At 41.0% G+C, this 21,844-nt stretch overlaps 2 protein-coding genes across 7 annotated transcripts in view; one reads left to right on the top strand and one right to left on the bottom strand.

Annotated features, from left to right (window-relative positions):
* Positions 1 to 4,219: 4,219 nt before the first annotated feature.
* On the bottom strand, positions 4,220 to 16,775 carry Ggps1 (geranylgeranyl diphosphate synthase 1). 2 transcript variants are annotated; one of them, XM_051194733.1, is made up of 4 exons: positions 16,545 to 16,775; positions 10,584 to 10,676; positions 7,890 to 7,960; positions 4,220 to 5,502 (listed from the first exon to the last, which is right to left on the bottom strand). In XM_051194733.1, exons 2-4 carry the CDS (start codon positions 10,651 to 10,653, stop codon positions 4,741 to 4,743), a joined length of 903 nt encoding a protein of 300 aa, XP_051050690.1. In that variant the 5' UTR covers positions 10,654 to 10,676; positions 16,545 to 16,775; the 3' UTR covers positions 4,220 to 4,740. The 2 variants fall into 2 exon arrangements, with proteins under 2 accessions (XP_051050690.1, XP_051050689.1); XM_051194732.1 differs by having other exon boundaries at positions 16,558 to 16,775.
* Positions 16,776 to 17,231: 456 nt separating this feature from the next.
* The window catches only part of Arid4b (AT-rich interaction domain 4B), a 121,822-nt gene continuing 117,209 nt past the window's right edge, over positions 17,232 to 21,844 (top strand). For 4 of the 5 annotated variants that reach the window (XM_051194730.1, XM_051194728.1, XM_051194726.1 and 1 more), the window contains exons 1-2: positions 17,232 to 17,378; positions 18,142 to 18,196. In XM_051194730.1, the coding sequence (XP_051050687.1) occupies positions 18,191 to 18,196 (6 nt within the window). In that variant the 5' untranslated portion in view covers positions 17,232 to 17,378; positions 18,142 to 18,190. Of the gene's footprint in view, positions 17,379 to 17,441; positions 17,536 to 18,141; positions 18,197 to 21,844 lie in introns of those variants that run through there. The other variant, XM_051194727.1, reaches the window with a different exon arrangement.

Genomic DNA, 21,844 nt, shown 5'->3' with positions numbered 1-21,844 from the left:
GGAAAACTCAAACTCAGTCCCCCAAGAAACCCTATATAAAGCCCACCTCCTGCTCCATTCTTTGCTGGCTCTCTCCTGGGCAGAGTCCTTCACTCTCTTGTCTTTTCAATTAAGTCTCCTGTGATGCTTGCTGTGCAGTGTGACTTTGAGGTATTTCTTGGTTCCTGACTGCCAGGATACCTTTCCCTTCAGAGCTGTAACACTTACACAAGGCAGGCAACATCACAATATCCTATACACAAAAAAGTATGTATGGGTAATGTATCAGCCACACACACAATATCATTTCAGGTTAAGCTAAGTGCCATAGTGACAAGATGGAAGAAGACAACCAACTTCAGCAAAGCTTGGGGATGGGAACTCAGCAAGTGAACTGCTGCCACATGGGAAGGATCCGGCTGTGGACTGAAGTATTTGAAGAACATGTGTCTGTACTGAAGAATCTACACACTGGTGTACTAACTAGAATAGGTGATTGTGTGATGGGAGATGTTGTATATATTTTGCTATGTTAAGGTTAAAACCCTTCTTTTTATTTAGACAGAAAAGAGGAGTTGATGGGAGATGTCATTCTGTAAATATGTTTCTCATACTGGTTAATGAATAAAGCACTGCTGGCCAATAGGAAAACAAGATAGGCAGGACTAGGAGACAAGGAGGATTCGAGGAAGTAGTAGGGAGGAGTCAGCATGTAGAGACCTAAGAGAACAGAGGTCTTAGCCCCACTCTCCGATAAGAGGAGACCACGTAGAAATACTTAGATTAATAGAAATGTGATGGGAGATGTCATTATGTATATATGTTTCTCATACTGGTTAATGAATAAAGCATCGTTGGCCAATAGGAAAGGAAGATAGGTGGGACTAGGAGACAAGGAGGAAAGAGGAAGTAGTAAGGAGGAGTCAAGATGGAGAGTGTGTTATTTGGGGCCGGCATGGCAGTGGGTCCAGGGCAGTAGGAGAAACATACTAGTACAATTGTGGAAGGAGGGGCTACTACAGATTGAGAGCCAAAATATCTTGGGTTATCTTTAGATCACTGAATAACCATTTCTACCAACCTCTAAATGTGACTTAACTTCTTTGTAACTACCAAGTAAAACTTGTGGAATACATTGTTTTTTTTTTTTTTTTTTTTTTTTTTTTTGATTCTTAGAGACAGGGTCTCTCTCTCTCTCTCTCTCTCTCTCTCTCTCTCTCTCTATATATATATATATATATATATATCTGACCTTGGACTTGCTATATAGTACATGCTAGCCTCAAACTAATTGTTCTGGTTTTATTTTTGAAATACCGGGGGTTAGGTGTCACTCACCCTACTTGGAATGCACTGTTGAACTTACAGGGCACCATCCTGGAGTGACCCTATAGCTGAGGATGTTATAAGGTAGCACCTGAAATTCATAGAAGACACTCCCTTTTCCTGATGCTGTGGCCTACCTTATGTCTCTAATAACAGATTTAGTAAATTCATGACATTCTTCTTATTTTTAATCTATTATATTTCATTTGTATTAGTATTTTCCCTGCATGTACGACTATGTGAGGGTGTCAGGTGTGAGCTGCCATGTGAGTGCTGGGAATTGAGCCTGGGTCCTCTGAAAGAACAGCTGTGTCATTTCACCAGCCCTGATTCACGACTTTCTTTTGTTCTCTGACTATAAAAGCTTATGAAACTGACGGGGGGATGTCCTTCTGTATACATGTTTCTCTTATTGGTTGATGAATAAAACAGTAAACAGGTCTGTAAACAGGCAGGCAGTATAGGCGAGGCTACCAGACAGGGAAAAATCTGGGGGAGGACGCAGAGGAGCAGCCAGAGACACCACATAGCCACTGAAGGAGTAACAGATCCGGACATTTTTCTCAGACCATGTGGAAATACTTAGATTAATGAAAATGGGTTAATAATTAAGAGAGAGCTAGACAACAAGAAGCCTGAGTCATCAGCCAAACAGTTTATAATTACTATAAGTCTTTGTGTGTTTATTTGGGGCTAAAGGGCTATGGGACCAGGTGGGACAGAAACTTCATCTACATGAAAACTGGATAGGTAAGGTGGCTCAGCAGGTAAAGTTACCTGCTACCAAATCTGGGTTCAATCCCAAGATTGATAGGATAACTGATTTCTACAAGCTGTGCCCTGGCCTCCAGATGTATGCCATAACACACATGCACTAGATAAAATATATTTAATAAAAAGCATTTTTTTAAAGTTTAACAACACTTTCACAGAAACATGCCATTCAGGGTAATAAGATTTTGTGTTGCTGGGGCATGGACACTCATATTTAGCTTAGAATAGGCTCCTTCTATCCTCTTTGGACCAAGATTTTTGTTTTGTATCTGAACAGGGATAAATAATAAGATGGCAGAGGGCTGCAATTGGTAAAGTAGCTGTCACACAAGTAGGAGGACCTGAATTCAGACCCCAGCACCTATGTAAACAGAGTGTGCTGACACACACCTGTAACCCAAAGCTGGGGAGGTGGAGAAGGTAGATCCACAGAGATCATTGACTATGCAAACAAGCCAAACTAATGAGCTCTGGATTCAGTGAAAGACCCTGTGTCAAAAAATAAAGTTGGGGCTGACCAGATGGCTCAGAGTGTAAAAGCATTTGCTACGTACGTATACTTGATAACTTAAGTTTGATCACTGGAACCCAGAGTAGGAGAGAACTGACTTCCAAGTCCTCTAACCTCCATGTTTTGTTGCATGCACACACCAGCATCCCCACACATTCTAATGACAAATAAATTAATGAGTAAAGAGTGATCAAGGTGGAAGGCAGAGGTCAGTGTAGTCTATGTAGAGTTCCAGGACAGCCAGGGGATTGTTAGAAAAGAGAAACCCCCCTCTAGGAAAACAAAACAAAAATATCAACGACAACAAAGCCTTTGACATGGCAAAATCCAACTCTCCAAGAGGATATTGGAAGACTTTCTTAGGCAGGAAAAACATTCCTGTAGTACAAATCTAAGTAAATAATTTTTCCCCCCATGACAGTATTTCTCTGTATAGCTTTGGGTGTCCTGGAACTCTGTAGATCAGGCTGGCCTCCATGGAGATCTGCCTGTTTCTGCATCCGAAGTTCTGGGATTAAAGGCATGCACAAATAAAATCATCGTATTCAATGAGTTGAGTGACTCATTTTTATGTTCTGGTTCTCTTCTGAATTAACAGCTGTGACCACAGACTAAGTAAAGAATGAAATTTTGATTATTAGATAGATAAAATGACTCTTATGAAGTCCTCAATTCACTATTTGTTACTGACAAAGCAAGACAAGAATGAGAGAAGCTGGACAGTAGTGGTGCAAGCCTTTAACGCCAGCACTCAGGAGGCAGAAGTATGTGAATCTCTGTGAGTACAAGACCAGCCTGGTCTACCGAGTGAGTTCCAGGACAGTCAGAGCTACAGAGACTCTGTCTCAAAAATAAAACAAACAAAACCAAAAAAACCAGAAAACCCAAAAACAAAATGACAGGAGAATCATGAATTAGTACCAGACCAAATTTAATTTGATTAGGCAAGGAAATAAATGACTTATATATTCTTTGTCAGGCATGGTGAGACACATCTTTGATCCTAGCACTCAGGAGGCAGAGGTCAGGCTGGCAGATCCTTTGATCTTTGAGGCCAGCTATAATTGTATAATGATACCTTTCTCAAGGAAAACAAAACAAAACAAAACAAAAAAAACCAAAACAACAACAACAACAACAACAAACAAAACCTCATAGTCCAGACTGCCTCAAACTCGTATGGCGGAGAATAACTTTGAACTTCTGATCTCCCTGACTCTACCTCAGGCTTGCTAGGATTAAAGCTATGTTCCACAAAATACTTTTTCTGTATATTTTTTCTCTCACAGGAACATTATACACAGATACTATTCAGTTTGGAGCACATGACACACACACACACACAGACACACACACACACACAGACACACACACACATACATACACACACACACACAGAGAAAAATAAACCGGAACCAGGATGTGACCTTCATTAAGTGGAGCCTCCTTGGTATAAAACCTGAACTTGTGGGGTGTTAAGGATGACACACTCTTAGCAGTATCATTCAGGGAAAGACAGTAGTTCTTTGGTTTTTAGGCCTAAAGAGATTTGTCTAGGAAGTCTTTGTTTTGAACTGAAGCATCAATGAATTGGGAACCATCCACGTCAAGCAGTTAGGAAGCAGAAAATTTCTTGGAAGGTAAGTCTTTTTTATTCATAAACCTGGAACACTTGTGGTACTAGGGAGTTGGTTACATTTAGCACCTCACATTTCTAAGCCCTGTGTTTGTGGCTCCTGATACTTTCAATTGTGCTTAAAAAAAAAAAAAAAAAAAAAAAAAAAATCTACCTTATGTGTATGAGTGTTTTGCCTACAGGTATGTCTGTGTATTATGTGCATGCCTGCTGCCTGCGAAGGTCAGAAGAGGCCATTAGGTCATTGGAACTGGAGTCACAGATGGTGATAAACTTCTATGTGGGCAGTGGAAATTGAACCTGGGTCCTCAGGAAGAGCAGCCTCTTAACCCGAGCCATCTCTCCAGCTCTCGTTTGTATTTTTATGCAAAGGGATTCTGACAATGAAACTCTTTCACTCACATCACCCTCATTTACTCGGTGTTTGGAGACTAGTACTTGAAAAGATAAATAGGAAGCCACTCCACGCTTTCAATTGAAAGAAGCTACTGAGTCTAATCAAGAATGGCAAATATTATTCATTTTCTTCTGTAAACATCTTACTTAAATGCTTCACTAAAGCCACTAGTGCAGGGTTCCCACCACAGGCCTCAATTTGTTTGTAGGCTTTAGCTTCCAGCTCTCTAAGAGTGTATCGAGTATATTCAAAAGAACCTACATCCTCCAGGTACTGCACACAGTATTTTTTAATATCTATATTTTCTGTTCTTTGGCGCAGGATGTTCTGTACCTGGGTGTTTTCTGGCCTTGACCAAATGGCGTGAATAGTAGGGAATGAGAACTTTCCTTCTGTCAGGTCTTCACAGAAGCTTTTGTTCTCACTGTATTCTTTGGAGTGTAGATTGGCATAATCATCTCTAATCTGGAAGAAGAGACCAAGTGTATCAAGCAGTGGCTTTAAATCTTCTTTGTAATCAGAGAACAACTGCATGAGACCTACTGCTAGTCCAAATAGTCCACCTGTCTTCTGCAACACCATGGCTTTATATTCTTCCTCAGTGGGACAGGTGTAGGTGTCCCTCCAGTAAATATCTAGGCCTTGTCCCTGATGGAGTTCCAAAAGTTGTCGTGTGAAAAGCTTCACAGCATCTGGGTGATCAAGTGTTAAGACTTTTTCTAGGCCAAGGAAATAGACATAATTGGCAGAATTGATGACAGATGGGATTCCATAGATGCTATGAGCCACTGGAAAACCACGTCGGAGCTTTGAATTGTCTTCAATATCATCAATGAGTAAGCTGGCATTATGCAGCATTTCAGTCACTTCAATGATAATCTAGAGGGAAACAACCAAAACAGAAAGAAAATTTCACTAACACACATATACAACACATACTGCTGTGGGATAATCCTTCTGAACACTGTGAATACATGTTGCTCTCATTGGTTAATAATAAATAGTAAAAGCTGCTTTGGTCTATAGCAAGACCGAATATTGCTAATTGGGAACGCCAAACTGAATACAGGGTGATAGAAGGGTAGGTAGAGTTGAGGGAGACTTGAGCCAACTTCGTTAGAAATAAGATGCCAGCAGACTGGTAAAAGCCATGGCCACATGGTGATACATAGATTAATAGGGTTAATTTAAATGAAAGAGCTAGTTAGTAATAAGCCTGAACAAAGGAGATTAAATTCAGGAATCATGGTCTAGAAAGAAAAAGGGGCATATAATATAGAAATTATAGGGAAAAAGGGTATATTAATATAATGGGGAAAAGGGTAGATTATTGAATCTACTTTAATCTAAAAAACAACTATTAATCTCAAAATATACATTGGTACAGATTTTAGTTTATTGATCTAAATTTAAGGTTAATTTTGTTATGCTGAATGTAATTTCTATTTGTTTAAGGTATTGTGTTTATACAGCTCAATTAAAAATATACTGTATAAGGAATATAGATTTAGAAAAATACAGTTAAGTCAAACTTAAAGTTATGTTAGGTTATCTAGATCTATTAAGAGATATATTTCAGATAGACAGGTATTCTTCAAACATTCAAAACCTATCAAATATGGTATTTTAAATGTTTTAATAACATACTCCTGAAAAGATGATGGATATCCAAGAAACCCTGAATGGAGGAGTTTGTTCTCTTTATAGCAAACATCAGCCATGTGGGCAAAGAAACTGCACTTGCTTTAATTGCTGACAGTTATTATCCAAACTGAACCAGCAGGAAACAAAATAAAGCAGCTGCCAAACTTTGCCAAAACAAGGTAGGACAGTCCTTTAAAATTCTTTGCTTCATAGGAAAGTCTGTCAGGCCAAAGAGAGATGCCCTAACGTTGCAGAGGAACCTTGGGTGACTGTCCAGGCAGCCAGATGTTTCTGTTGTTTCTTATGTATTTGGAAATCACTTGTCTGCACTCCCTGCTTATTAGGTAATAATATTATTTCCTTCTCTGGTCTTTGATGGAGTTGAAGACTAGATAATTACAGTTTTTCTTAGTTATGATAATAAGGTAAATTACATATAAAACTTTAAATTCACCAAGTCAGGATAAATAATTAAATATTAATTAATATCAATTTTGTCAAATATAGATTAGATATTGTAACTGTTATTCTTACTTGATAACTGTTTTATTGTCTAATTTAGTATGTTAAAGTTGAAACATTCCTTTTTTGATTAGACAAAAAGGCAGAAATGGGATATCCTATTGAATGTTGTGAATGTATGTTGCTCTCATTGGTTGAGAATAAAAGCTGCTTTGTCCTATAGTAAGGCACAATAGCTAGGTGGGAAAACTAAACTGAATACAGGGAAAAAGAAGGGTAGGGTCAAGGGAGATAAGAGTCAGCCACCCAAAACCAAGATGCCACCAGACCGGTAAAAGCATGGCCATATGGCAATATACGGATTAAAAGAAATGGGTTAATTTAAATGCAAGAGCTAGTTAGTAATAAGCCCGAACTATAGGCCAAACATTTTGTAATTAATATTAAGCTTCTGTGTAATTATTCAGAAGTGGCTGTGGGACATAGAGAGACAGAGAAATCTCTGATTATAACACACATGTAAAGGTATACAAACACATACATACAAAGACTATTGTACACACACACACAGAGAGAGAGAGAGAACTTTTTAAGACTTACTATTTTTAATCTGTGTATGTTTCAGTGTGTGAGTATATGCATGTGAGTACAAAAGCCCTTGTGGGCTAGAGACATCTGATTCCCTGGATCTAGAGTTATAGGCAGTTGTGAGGTGCCTGCCGTGATTGCTGGGAATTGAACTTAGGTATTCTGCTAGAGCAGTACATGCTCTTAATTAACCTCAGAGTCATCTCTCCAGCCCAGAATTTTTTTTTTTAGACATAGAGGTAGCTCCTAAGGTACATAATAAGTCAGAACAGGTTGTACTAAATGATATTACCAAAATTTCAAAGTCTCAATTGTCTTATGCTTTTACAACTAATTAATATTTAGCATCCTCCATATATAAATATTATATTAGCATTAACAGAATAAGGATCATGGAGTATTTTTAAATGGCACTTACTCATTCCTTGATGATTAAATGGGGGAGAAGAGTAAGATGAAAATCTCCTAAGGGCTGGGGTGTGGCTCAGTGGCAGAGCACTTGCCTAGCACATTCAAAGTCCAGAATCTGACTCACAATAGGACAAAACAGAAAAAGCAGACTGTCTAGTTACCTGTAGTTTGTCTTCTGGAACTTTTAGCCAGTGATTAAATGCCTGTGAAAGTTTGGTTCTCACCTGTTTTCCTGCAATTAAAACATAGGACATGACAAATAAAACATTATTTTACTTAAAAAGTAATTTCAAAATCATTTTCAACTGTGTTTGTACGTGCATATGCATTTCATGGTGTACTTGTGCAGGTCAGAGAAGTCAGCTTGCAGGAGTGTGTGGGTCCTAGAGATGGAGGTGAGGTCTTAGGCATGGTGATAAGCACCTTTACTGGCTATGCCATCTCATTATCTTCCAAATTGAAACTACAAGAAAAATTGAAAAACTTGCTTCAAAACTGATCAGACTTAGTAAGACAGTCACAGAAGCCCATTTCCTTCCCTGCCGAATACCTCTTAGATTCCCCATTGTAAAGGACACAGTGGGGCTGGATTCATTTTCATTTTGTCATTCAAACTATACTTGGGTGGGTAAAGAGATCGCTCAGTGTTAAAGAGCTCTTGATGTTCTTGTAGAGGACCCAAGTTTGATTCCCAGCACTCATGTCAGGTGGCTCACAACCATATATAACTCCAGCTCCAGAATATCTAATACCCTCTTTAGTCCTCTGTGGGCACCCACACTCATGCACACATGCTTCCCACCCCAACACACATGCATACACAAATAAAGATAAAAAAGCACATCTTTTTAAAATGAGGGCTGACAGGAAAGTCTAAAGCACTTCAGTGAGGTTTAGTTTTAAATTAGGGATGCAATGGACATTGAATGGAATGGACATTTTAGAAAATGCACTTTAATTTCTTCCTTTTTCTGAAAAACAAAGACAATCTATTTGGGGACAATAAGAGCACTATCTGTCACACACAAACTTCAAAGAATTTTGCCAATAAATTTCCTCATGAAATTATCTGTCATTCCTTTAAATTAAGGTTTTAGAAAGTACAGTAACTTCAGTTTACAGTTAAACCAGTTAAACAAGTGCTAGCCTCTTTGTGTTGACTAGGGCTTTCCAAAAGCATTTTATTTTCACATGGAAAGCTGGAGAAAGGTAGGTAGTAGCTGCCAGTAGAAGTTAAATTATCCTAAACATAAAGCAATAGTAGATTAAAAATTACAACCAGTTCATTCAGTAAAAATATTGTATGCACATCTAATATTGCAAATTCAGAGCTCAAGAAAATAGTTATACATAAGTAAAGTTTCAGAGGCTAGAGAGGTGGCTCTGTGGTTAAGGGCAGTTGTTGCTCCTCCAGAAGTTCCAGGTTTGATTCCCAGCATTCACTTGGTGGCTCAGAACTGTAACTGTAACTTCAGTCCTAGGGGAACTGACCTCCTGGCTTCCTCAGGCACTAGGAATCTAGGAATAAACACACACACACACACACACAGAGCCAAAACCTCCATACACATAAAGTAAAAGCTTAAAAAGAGACAAAAAAGTTAAGTTTCAGTCTGGGTACAGTGATGCATACCTTTAATCCCAGCACTAGGAAAACAAAGGGAGATGGACCTCTGTGAGTTTGAGGTCTGTAAGACTCTGACTCAAAAAAAAAAAAAAAAAAAAAAAAAAAAAGTTTCAGAGGTAAAGGTGATTAGGGCAAAGCCTAATGACCTGAAATCTATCCCCAGGATTCTCTATGCTCCAGATAAGTCACAGAAATAAATTAAGGAGAGTAAAAAAAAAAAAACCAAAAAGGAGTTGGGTTGGACAGATGGCTTAGACATTAAGAATGAGTTAAGAGCCAGACAGCACTTGGGAGGCAGAGGCAGGAGTTTCAGTCCAGCCTGGTCTATGACTGAGTTCCAGGACAGGCGCTAAAGCTACACAGAGAAACCATGTATCAACCTCCTGCAGTCCCCCACCCTCCTACCCCCTCCAAAAATAATGAGTTAAGGGTTAAGATCCTATAGAGAGCCTGGGTTTGGTTCCCAGCACCTACATTACAGAAGGCTCATAACTGGCTGTAACTCCAGCACCAGAGAATGTAACATCCCCTTCTGACCATAGTCATTTGCATGCATGTGCACATACCATCCCACAGACACATAATTAAAAGAAGAAATAACATTTTAGGATTGGTCACAGAACACATGTAATCCTAGCATTTGGAAAGCAGAGGTAGGTAGAAGGTTCACCACAAATTCCAGGTCAGCCTGGGCTACTTAATGAATTCTAGGTTACTTAATGATTCTATGTATCAACAAGATTCTGTCTCAATAAAACAGAAATGTTTTATTTCTTTTAAAATCAATTCTTAAAAAAACAAACAAAAGAAAAAAACAAAACAAAACCAACAACAACAAAAAACAAACTTAGGACCTCTTGAAGAGCAGCTAGTGTTCTTAACCTCTGAGCCATCATTCCAGTCCCCAGAAACATTTTCATTGTATAGTTCTTTGAATAATTCCTTTTTTATTTTGAGGCAGGGTTTCTCTGTGGCTTTGGAGGCTGTCCTAGAACTAGCTCTTGTATTTCAGCATTGTCTAGAACTCACAGAGATCGCCTACCTCTCAAGTGCTGGGACTAAAGGCGTGCACTACCATTGCCCAGTGAATAATTCCTTTTTTAATGATATTACTTCAAATAGAAGGTATCAAGACCATTTAAGTTTAACCTTTTATGCTGCTAACATTTAAATAAATACCATTCTCTGAAAACTATGCTATATAGACAATAACTGAACTGTTTGTTACCTGGTAATTGAAGTAAGTACCTATAGGGCTCTAGAAGAATTCTTTCAGCTTTCTCTTGAGTTTTCTCCATGTTTTATAAATTTCAAAGCTGACCTGTTAAAAAGGAGAAATAAAAAAATGATCTCATGAATCAAATTACCTTTAAGTGTTAGATTGCAAAGGAGTTTTTATTGAGGTGTTTTTGGAAAGACAGATCTTAAACTTTATTTATATAGCAAAAAATTACATGTATAAAACCTTGAGAATATTATGTAAAGCAAAAAGAGACAGCCACAAAAGAACATGCTGTATGATCCTATTTATAGGAAATGTTCTGAATCAGGCAATCTATACAGATGGGAATGCAGGTTAGTGGTTTCTGGCTCAGAAAAAATAAGGCTGTTACTAATGAATAATGAAGGTGTGTGCACAAGCTCGCATATGTGTGTGTGTACATATAGGATCAAAATGTTATTAGAATGGTGGTAACTGTACACTGTGACTATACTAAAATCTACTAAACTGTAATTTTTAAAAAGTTTTTGAAAAGTTTTATGGTGTAGCCCAGGATGGCCTGAAATGTGTGACTGTGGTTTTCAGTGCTGAAATAACAGACATGCATCATCATACATAGTTTGTCCTGAGACCTGGTCTCACTATGATGCCCAAGCCGGGCTTGAAATTGTAGGTTCAAGCCAGCAAACTCATCTTAACGATATACTTTATATGGGAGGTATATAAATTATATCTTAAGTTTCTAAAAAGAAAAATTCTTCATACCACTGATTACATGGATCAGAATGTTTAGTTGATTTTAAAGTAGTTTTCTTAGATGATTTATAGTAAACTTTGCTAGTTAATGAATCATAAATGGCTTAAATTGTTGACACCAAATAAATGTTAAAACAAATTCACAAAAAGATATTTCAATAATGATTACAAATATACTTTCCATGAATATTAAGGTAAGTGTGCTTTGTAATTTGTGAACATTTTTCTCAAATCAATAAATTTTAGAGATTGTTTTTAAGATACATAACAATTTGAATGCAATTATTTTATTTAAGAATTCCCTATAGTGCTTCATTATTTTGGATAGTGCCTTTATTTCCATACTTCCTAGAATATAAGTTGTGGCATGTATGTACATTGGCACCTCTGGCATCATTTTGATTTTCAGGACCACAAGCCCTCGTCTAATAATCTTTTATGGATTCATGGTGTATATGTAAATATAAAACCAAATTTAACTTGGTTACATAACAGCAGCTCATGGTTATTGCTGGTCAAGATCTTGCTGCATATCACAGGTTCTGGAACTGGAAAGCACCTGTGATGTGTACATTGAGTTTCTGTTCTACCTGATCCCACAGCTGTTTAGTCCCAAGTAAACACACAGAGGCTTATATTAATTATAAACTGTTTGGCAGGTGGCTCAGGCTTCTTATTGTCTAGCTCTCTCTAAATTATTAACCCATTTCTATTAATCTAAGTATTTCCATGCGATCTTGGCTTACAGGAGAATGCCTGAACCCATTACTCCTTCTGTGGTTACATGGTGTCTCAGTAGACAAGACAGCAATTTCCTGTTTCTTCCTGCTTAATAGCCTGTTACTGCCCAGCTACCTTATTTCCTGTCTATGCAGACCTCCAGCCCTCTATGGTTAGCTAATGGCAAGCTCCAATCTCTGACCCTCAGACAGGCTTTATTTGTACAAGCAAGATATCACCACAGTGATGGTTGGTGCTGCCAACTTGATGACTCTAGAAGAGGGACTCAGTTCTCTTCTATCATGGACAGAACAACTCAGGTTGTCAGGCTTTGTGTTAAAACCTTAACCCAGAGTCATCTGCTGACTCCATACACAAAATTAAAAGAAAGTTAAGAGCTAAAAGCTTTACTGATCTCCACAAAAGCACTGTGGCATATGGTTGATCACACACATACACACATACACACACACACAAATACCTGTGATAAACAAAAATTTTTGTGTGTACATGTATTCATGTGTATGAGTACATGTTTGTATAAAAGCTATATAACAACCTTGGGTCTTTTAAATCATTTTTCACCTTATATTTGAGACAGGGTCCATCACTGAACCTGGGCCTTGCCGATTTAGCTGGATTGGCTAGCCAACTGAGTTTCTGGGATATGTATTTTCTGGCCCAGGTAAGTGATAAGGTTAAAGATGGAGGGGATATGGAACTTGGTTTCTCATGCCTCATAGATGCTTTATTGACTGAGTCATCCCCTGTAACCTCAGTTTATAATTTTTTATTGAAATTCAGGTGGCTCTTTACAAAACACACACACACACACACACACACACACACACACACACACACACACTTTGTTTGAGGCATGATTTTCCAATGTGATTTAGGCTCCCCTAGAATGAATAATCCTCTTTTGTTAGCCTTCGAGTGCTAGGATTACATGTGTACCACCATGACCAATGAAAAGCATGCTTTAAAAAGTATTCCTAGCCGGTGGCGTTGGGCATGCCCTTAATCCCAGCACTTGGGAGGCCAGAGACAGCATAGCCTACAAAGCAAGTTTTAGGATAGCCAGAGCTGTTACACAGAGAAACCCTGTCTGGAAAAACAAAAACAAAAAAGTATTCATTTATTTAATTAAAGTACTCATTTATTTAATTTTGCTATAAAGATACATTATGACCAGTCCAGTGCAGTGGTGCACACTTTTAATCCCAGCACTCAAGAGGCAGAGGCAGGGGGAATCTCTGTGAGTTCAAAACTAGTATGATCTATATAGTTTCAAGATAGCTAGGGCTATGTAGAGACCCCATCTAAAAAAAACAAAAACAAAAAACCAACAAACCAGGATATTATGACTAAGGCAACTTATAAAAGAAAACATTTAATTGGAGGCTTGCTTACAGTTTTAGAGGGTGAGTCCATGAACATCATGATGGAGATCTGGCAGCAAGCGGGCAGGCATGCATGGCACTGGAGCAGTAGCTGAAGAGTTTACATCTTATCCATAAACTGGAGGCAGACAGCTAACTAGGAATGGCATGGTCCTTTGAAATCTCAAAGTCTGTCTTTAGTGATACAACTCCTCCAACAAGTCCACACCTCCTAAACAGTTCCACTAGCTTGGGGGGGGGGGGAGGAGTGGGCATTCTCATTTAAACCACCACAGTGGTGTAGGTGGAACCTTGAGATTGACACCAGGTAATTTGTTTAATCTTCCCACCTTATTTTTTGAAAGAGTCTTTTACTAAAGCTAGAGTTTGCTGGTTTGGCTAGACTGGTTGGTTAGCAAGCCCCAGGGATCCAGTCTTTGCCTCCCCATTGCTGGGATTACAGGTGTGTGCAGCCATATCCAGCTATATAGATGCAAGCATTTTACCTACTGGGCCATTTCTACAGTCTCAAGAGCCCTTTTTTTGGTAGTCAGTTCTTAATAATAATATATGTCAAACATACACACACACACACACTCTCTCTCTCTTTCTCTCTCACACACACACCAGCAAAATTAATTCAGAGAGAAACATCCCAAATACAAACTTTCTAGTCAAACGCAGTAGAACATGTTTGTAATACCAGCACCTGGGAAGTGGGGAAGAAGGATCAGTAGTTCGGGGCCAGCTTGGGCTACATGACATGTGTCAATCCCTCACTTCCCAAGTTCTCCATTATCCTTGACTAGTAGTTATTATTAAGAAGAGCATCATAAGAAAAAGAATGGTCATAAAAATATTTTGAAATATTTCAAATAGCAACCTTTTTTGCCCTCCAAGATACATAGGGTTTTGCAATGTAGTCTAGACTGACCTGGAACTCCCTAGATAGTCCAGGATGGCCTTGAACTTTGGTCTTCCTGGAGAGGTAGGATTGCAGTTATTAATATTGGGCATTTTACTTTGTTCTTAGAGGTTAAAGATTAAAAGATGCAAAGAAGGAAGACAAATAATGTTGGCAACAGATCATTTAAACATATGATAAGAAAAATCTGTTCTTTTTTCTTTTGGGTTAAGTCCAAAGCCTTGCATTTGCTCATGATCTACCCCAAACCATCTTTTAATACACTCTCTTTTTAAACCAGCTAGTAGTCATTTGTTCTCAATTAGGGCAGTAGCAAAAATCATGCTGCTATCTTGTTTGCATTCTGGAAAACAGATTTTACCTAACTTAAAATAACAATGCAGTCACCAAGAATTTGCCTCTGGGTCAACAGCAGGTACCTTCTGCACAGAAATTAAGAGTGACACATCCTTTAAACACTGAAGTGCCATGTTGTTCCCCCCACATCCTCAGAGCCCTGGCTTTCCTGGATTTTACTCTGTAGACTAGGCTGGCCTCAAACTCAGAGATCTGCACCTGAAATACAGAAGATTTTTATTTAATCTTTAATACTTCTCTACTAATGATAAATTAAGAAAAGTATTTCCTTTGCTCCCTCACAGTTTGACAGTACTCATGTAAATCAATTAATGTCCCCTTTCCAGAGAATATTTATACATGGTTTTTTGAGACAGGGTTTCTCTGTGACTTTGGAGTCTGTCCTGGAACTAGCTCTTATAGACCCGGCTGGTCTTGAACTCACAGAGATCCACCTGCCTCTGCCTCTCCAGTGCTGGGATTAAAGGTGTTCCTCACCACTGCCTGGGTGAGTTCCATATTCTTTTAACTTTCTTTTCTTTTTTAAACTAAGGACCGTCAATTGTCATGGGTAGAATTCTCAGCTTTTCATGTACTATACTTGTAAGTGTTGAGTGGCACAAACTCAGATAATCTTATATGGAATCTCTACAGAATGCCTCAGTGTGATCTGTTATCATTTTCTCACTTTCAAAATTGAAAAGCTGTTGGAAATTTGTTCGAAGAGTGGATTGTGAATATTTATGCAAGCAGATCATTTTCCCTGTTGAAATACTATTGCAGCTGCCTCTTTGATTTCCCATCATTACTTTTCTTTTTCTTGAGACAGGATCTGTCTGGCTCAGGCTAACCTGAAATGCATTAAGTATATCAAGCTGGCCTTGGAATGTGTCAGCACCACAATGCTAAACTCTTCCAATACTTTTGGGGGAGTTATCATTTTAGCAATTCAAATTGGGAATCCAACATATCCTACTGTTCACTGGGCCATTAGAGCAGATTAAACCTGTTTTAATTTTTTTTTTTTCTTTCTTGTGACAGGGTCATCCTGTGTAGTCTAGGCTGGCCTACAATACACAGTAATCCTCCTGCTTCAGTCACCAGGATGCTGTATCAAAATTCCTTAATCAACTTTCCTCACCTCTCTGTGCTTCAGTTCATCATACCGAGAAGCTCTCTGCTGAAACGGGTTTCCAGCATGTTCTTTCTGGGCTCTCCTTCTCTTTAGGATCTTCTCTTGCTGGCTTCTGGAGCCAAGTTCTATCCTCACTCCTTCAGGAAAACCTCTCTATACTTCCCTGAGCCAAAGTTCTAATTCACATCTATCACTTTGTCTGAGCAGCCGCGTTCAGGAAGTTGTACAAGGTCCAACCTGTCTTTCCATGAGGACTGAGCTTCTCCTAATATCTCAGAGGATAAAACCTATGCATCAGCACAAAGCAAATACTGAAAGTTCCATGCAGAGTATCTTTCTCTCTCTCTCTCTCTCTTTAAATAGGCAGGCTCTGGCTTGAAACTAGCTAATCATATATGGGCCACCAAGAAACGCCGCTGTGACGCGCACAGCAAGACCCTCTCACTCTAAGCCTGGAGAATGATGCTTCTGAGGGAAAAGGGCTCGACATGGGCAGTGGTGTAATAAGGCGGGCTTCTCCCCTGAGCTACATCGGTACCCCCTTCCTTTCCCCGGAGCTCGTCTGACTTCCCCCACGTCCCACCACCAGGTTGCTAGTCACCCCGAGCCGGGTCAGCATCCGGGTCCTCTCCCTCCTTTCTTCCTCCTCCTCCTCGGTATCCCCCTCCCCCACTCCCCATCCGGGTCCCCCTCCCCTCCCGCCGCCGCACCACCGCTGCTCACGGTTCCACAATGATCTCAGACTTCAAGACGCCGGTCCGAGACTAGAAGTACCCACATCAACTTCTCACTTTTTAGTTCAGACCGCGGCTCTTCGCGAGACCTCCTTGGAGCCCGCCCCCTACTTCACCACAGAAATCTCCGCCCTCCTCAGCGGCCAGCGACGCCGCATTACTCGGTGCAAGAAAATACGCCATCCCTGTCACACTGCGCAGGCGTCGTATGCCACCTCCCCTCTGTCTTATGGCCGCGCCCCCTTCCCCTCCCCTCTCCCGTAGAACTCAGGCGAGGCGCATTGTGGTCTTGGTAGGTCTTATGTCCGAGAGTTTGCCAATTGGCCTGGAAGAGTGGACTACAAATCCCAGGAAGCATTGAGGCATAACTTTCTGTTTCCATAGAACTGGTGGGAAAATGGCGTCGTTGTTTGCATCGCTCAAACCAATAAAAACTGCAGAGAGGCGGGCTCCGAAGAATCCTGGCCAATCCTAGATCGTCTGATCGGCATCCGGGAAAGAGGCAGGGGAGGGGAAAAGAACCGAGGGGAGGGGAGAAGGGAAAGGGGGGGCCGGGGTGGGGGGAAGAGATGTTTGCCCGTCAGTCGAGTCCGGAGTGAGGAGCACAGGCGCCGGAGCGGAGGGAGAGTCTCGAGCCACAGCTTGCCGCCGCCACGGCCACCGCCTGGACGCCTGCCCGGAGAGAGCCGCAGAAGGTCGGCCGCCGCGGTCCTCGGAGGGCAGCGAGACCGGGGCCCGGACCTCCGTCTGGGAGGGATTTTTCGTCGCCCCCTCCCCCCGCGAGGGAGCCGGAGCGGCCGCCAAACAAAGGTACCAGTCGCCGCCACGGGAGGAGGAGGAGCTGGAGCCCCGGCCGCCGGCGGACCCGCAGCTTCTTCGCCATCTCTCCCCCGGGCCTGCTGGTGTTGGGGGGGGAGGCGGAGCGGGGGACTCTGGCCGCACGGCTCAGACCTCGTCTGCGCCGGAGGTAGGGGCATTATTTTTCGTGGGGGAAGCTCCGGGCCGGGCCGGGCAACGGGGCTGAGTCGGCGCTCGCAACGGGGCCTCGGCCTCCCGGGACCCCCGCCCCCCGCGGTGCTGAGCCGGAGCCGCCCTTCCCTGGCCGCATCGTGGGCCCCGCGGCCTCGGCCGGTGGGGCTGGGAGCTGGGTGTCCTCGGTGCCCGTGCCCGGCCCCGGCTCCCACTTGTGGGCCTGGGCTCGGGCGGGACGCGGACCGGCTCTATGGGGTCGAGCCGCCGCAGCCCAAGGGCTCGCCGGTTCACTCAGGACTCATCCCGGGGCTCTGGGCATCGCGGTTCCGTGGGCTTGGACGGCTGCAGCCGCGCTCCAGGCCGCGCTGGACCCCGGGTTTGTTGTGAGTTTTCTTCTGACAGAAATGGCGTCATCGTGGAGGACGGAGAAAAAGTCCGTGGAGTCGCGACAATGGGGCGGCAAGGGGAGGGAGGTGGGGGCGGTAGGGGCTCCGGGATGGCGCGTGCCTGATCGGGCTCCTGGCCCCACTCGGTGCCGCCCCCGCCCCGACGGCGCAGGGGGTGCCGGTGTACTGACCGGGTGTCTTTGTTTCCCCTCCAGGTGCAGGTGAAGCTGGTGTCGCCGTGGGGATCGCGGCCCCAGAGTCACCATGAAGGTAAGGCGTCACTCAGCCAGCTTGAGTGGCTTTCGAATTCAGGAAGTGTAGGGGCCGTGACTGTGGCGGGCCTGCGAGTTTTGCAGAGGCAGGTGTGTGGAGTGGCTCGGTGCGGAGCTTTCCCTGGAGACAGAGGGTCAGCTGGTGCGAACATCCACGGGCTGTGTCGTGGAGTTGTGGAGTCAGTTAGGAGACTATCTTACCAATGCTGTGCAGCTCCGGAATAGAACAGCGCCTTTTGCATGGAACCTTAGGAACAACTGCACGAATTAAAGCGTCTTAATTCGGAAAACAAAGCTGGTCTAGTAGCCTGACTCTTGAAACAGTACAGTGTGGGTCTGTCTGTTAACACCGATGAAAGAAAATTTCATTTGATTGTATCTCAGAGCCGTGAATTTTAAGCAGAAAGCAAAAGTTAATTTTGAAGATGTTTAAAGCAGTTTGTTGCTCTTTACCCTTGAGATCCTATTTGGCCTGTCGCACCTTGTATTTCCAGGGACTTAGGGTTGTATGGTTATTTTTCTTTATGTTGATGTACTGGGTCTTGGAGTTGTCACGTGCTCTGTCTGCTATGATGTGTTGTGTGGAAAACTGATGGACAGGTTCCTCTGAAGTAAACATGTTGACCGCAGAATAGCTTCTAAGAAATAAATGTGTCTTAAGTAGTTGTTTGCTAATTGGTGGAATAAATCGTAGCAATAAAATTTAGTCATTTTAGGAAATTGTAAAGTTTCTTTTTTTTAAATTACTCTGGTTTGAAAAGCTTTGGATATCTGTCTAGATTTAACAGGTGGAATTTTGATACTATAATATTTTTTCCTTTAAATCTATACAAATTCGGATGTGCTTGAAAATGGTAGTAGTGTGTGTTTACGGGAGTGAAATGTAACTGATAACGTGTCAGAATGTAAATGGCATCTACTTTTGACAGTTCTTTTGGATTTTTTTCTTCTTGTTTTAAAATTAATTTCACTTGTTTCCAGAGTGAGGATTGCTTTTGTGGGACTGCATGCAGGTACAGTTTCAAAAGTTGAAGAATGCAAATGCTCTTGCCACTTAGGTATTTGCCTATTGTACAAAGCATTAGCCCATTTTTAAATGGCTTTTTTTTTGTTTGTTTGTTTGTTTTCTTTTTTTTTTTGAGTTTAGGGCTCTGTAGATGACTTGGGTTTTATTTACTGAGTCTCTGTCTTTCATGTGAATGAAAACATAACCAGTGGTTGGGAAGAAATTTTAAGTTGACTGATACATGTTTAATATATTTGGAAGATGAATACATTTTTGGAATGTTGTAATCTATCACAGTTCCCATTGTAAAGCCTGCTTGACATATCTTAGAATGTAAATGTTTTTCTGAAAGGGTTATACTAAATTGAAGATTAGATTTTTTTTCCCTTTCTTTTCCTGTTTAAAAAACTTGCCTGTTTAAAAGAAAGAAAAGAAAGGAAAAGAAAAGCCAGGTGTGCCAGTGCATGCATGTTAATCCAGCAGTGGAAGGAGGATTCAGTAGTTCAAGGCCAGCCTGGGATAAACAGTGAGCTAGAAGCTAGCCTAGCCTACATATTGAGTTGGAAGCCAGCCAAGGCCACATGAAACTCTGTCTCCAACAAGCAATCAACAAATAGAAAGTATGCTGGAAACTTTAGCCCTTAAGAGTTTTATGGTATTAGACAAATGCTGTGTGTGTTACTCCTTTTAAAATAAAGGTATTTGTTATTAGTAATGTTTAAAAAGTTGTTAAAACAAATTTCCAACTTTATAAAGAACTTTCTGTTTTTTAGTTTAGGAAATTTTGGGCACTCTGTTACTAATTGCTAGTATTAAAGTCTTTGCAATTTAATTTTCTATGTGTAAAGATAAATTCCTCCTGAGTGCCTGAGTGATGGCTCCGTGGTTAGGAGCCTGCAGCCCTTCCACATGGGAGTTGAGTACCCAGCACGTATGTTTTGCATCCACCTTGTAGCTATAGTTCCTAGGGAGGGATCTAACACTCACTTCTGGGCTCCACTGACACCTAGATACATGAAACATTCATTTACATAGCCATACACATAATAAAAGTAATAAAGATAAAGCCTTTAAAAAAAGATGGCATACACCTTTAATTACAGCACATAGGTGGCAGAGACAGGCAGATCTTTGTGAGTTTGAGGCCAGCCTGGGCTACAGAGTGCAATTATCAAAGAAGCAAAATAAAATGAAGAAAAGGTATTTAGTGTTGAATATATTGGGTCTAGTTTTATGTGTGAAAAAAAAAGGTCTCATGTACTTGGTATGTCTGTACATGTGTGAATAACATTTGAGAAATAGAGTGATTTTATGCTGTTTGTTGAATCTTGCCAAACATATCTTCTTTGAAGCAAGCTTTTTTTGGGGGGGGGGTTGATTTCGAGACAAGGTTTCTTTGTGTAACAGTCCTAGCTGTCCTGGAATTTACCCTGTAGACCAGGATGGCCTTGAACTCACAGAGATCCACCTGCCTCTGCCTCCTAAATGTTGAAACAAGCTTTTAAATTTGTTCAAAATTAATTTACACAAAGCCTGGTCATGACTAATGCTCTAGAGATTATTTTTGCAATTTGTTTGTGAGAACAGTGACTTGTCACATAAAAGTAGCCTGCTTTAGGATTGGTGTTACTGTTGCTATAGACAGGGCTATCAGGTAAAGTTGTTGGTGTCCTTTTGTTTTTTCTTTTTGACAAGTATATTAACTTTTATTTATTCGTGTGTGTGCACACTCTCATGAGGTCAGAGGACCTCATTTATGCAAGTTCATTTGTCTCTTTCCACCAAATGCGTCCCTAGGATTAGACTCATACTATATGAGTCATAAGGCCTTATGGTAAGGACATTTAACTGCTGACCATCTTTATAGCCCTTCTGTTGTTTTTCATAATTTTGGTTGGTAGACCTTTCAGCATCAATATGATACATTAGGAGATAGGCTATGAAAATTGCAGCTAATTATGTTATATTGAGTCCTACTTTTTTTTTTTGGAACTAACATGTTTCTGTTTTTTTATACTGTGCATGTTACCAACATTTTTAATATACCACAGTAAGCTGTGGAGTGAGGTAGGCTGTGTGTGTCCTAGACATTAGAATGTTTAGGGAATGAGTGATTTAGATGCTGTCTGGACTTTTCCATGTGTCATTGTCTGTCAGTGAGTACTGGCTTGGACCTTGTAAACACACTGCATGGTTATTAGTGGCCTCTTTTTAGTTGTGGATATGCTTGCATACTACTTCTTTTCCTCCTTTCTCTTTCTTTGTTTCCTTTTCTGCCTTTTTTCCCCCCCTCAAATAAATCATCATTTAAGAACCACTTCCATGTGTTAGCCAGGGTAATGAGGTAGCATCAGCAATTTGGCTTTCTCTCCATGTAGTAGAAGACACTGAAAACTTTTAAAGCACTTTCTAGCATATTTGCTCCAACATATCATTGTTCCAGTATGTGCTGTGGAAGGACAGCTAAGTGAAAGAGTCATGGAAAGTGTTCTGGTACAGTGTGCTGAGTGAGTGTTAAAGAAAGGGAAAAGCATTTCAGATAGAAGGTAACAGACACTGGGTGGTAAGGAATGAAACAGGGTTTTTTGAATGAAATAGGCAGGAGAATGGCAGTTCAGTGTTGCTTAGGTTACAGAGCTG

This window comes from Phodopus roborovskii, unplaced genomic scaffold, assembly GCF_943737965.1.
Source record: "Phodopus roborovskii unplaced genomic scaffold, PHOROB, whole genome shotgun sequence".
NCBI classification, from domain to species: Eukaryota; Metazoa; Chordata; class Mammalia; order Rodentia; family Cricetidae; genus Phodopus; species Phodopus roborovskii.
This window is presented reverse-complemented; position numbering and strand designations above follow the sequence as displayed.

Bases quoted from the DNA above. Each gene is read 5' to 3' on its own strand.
- Ggps1 (XM_051194733.1), bottom strand. From the start codon at position 10,653: ATGGAGAAAACTCAAGAGAAAGCTGAAAGAATTCTTCTAGAGCCCTAT. The intron at 7,961-10,583 runs GTAACAAACAGT...TTTTAATTGCAG, and splicing joins GTACTTACTTCAATTACCAG to GAAAACAGGTGAGAACCAAA. The intron at 5,503-7,889 runs GTAACTAGACAG...GTTTCCCTCTAG, and splicing joins TTCCAGAAGACAAACTACAG to ATTATCATTGAAGTGACTGA.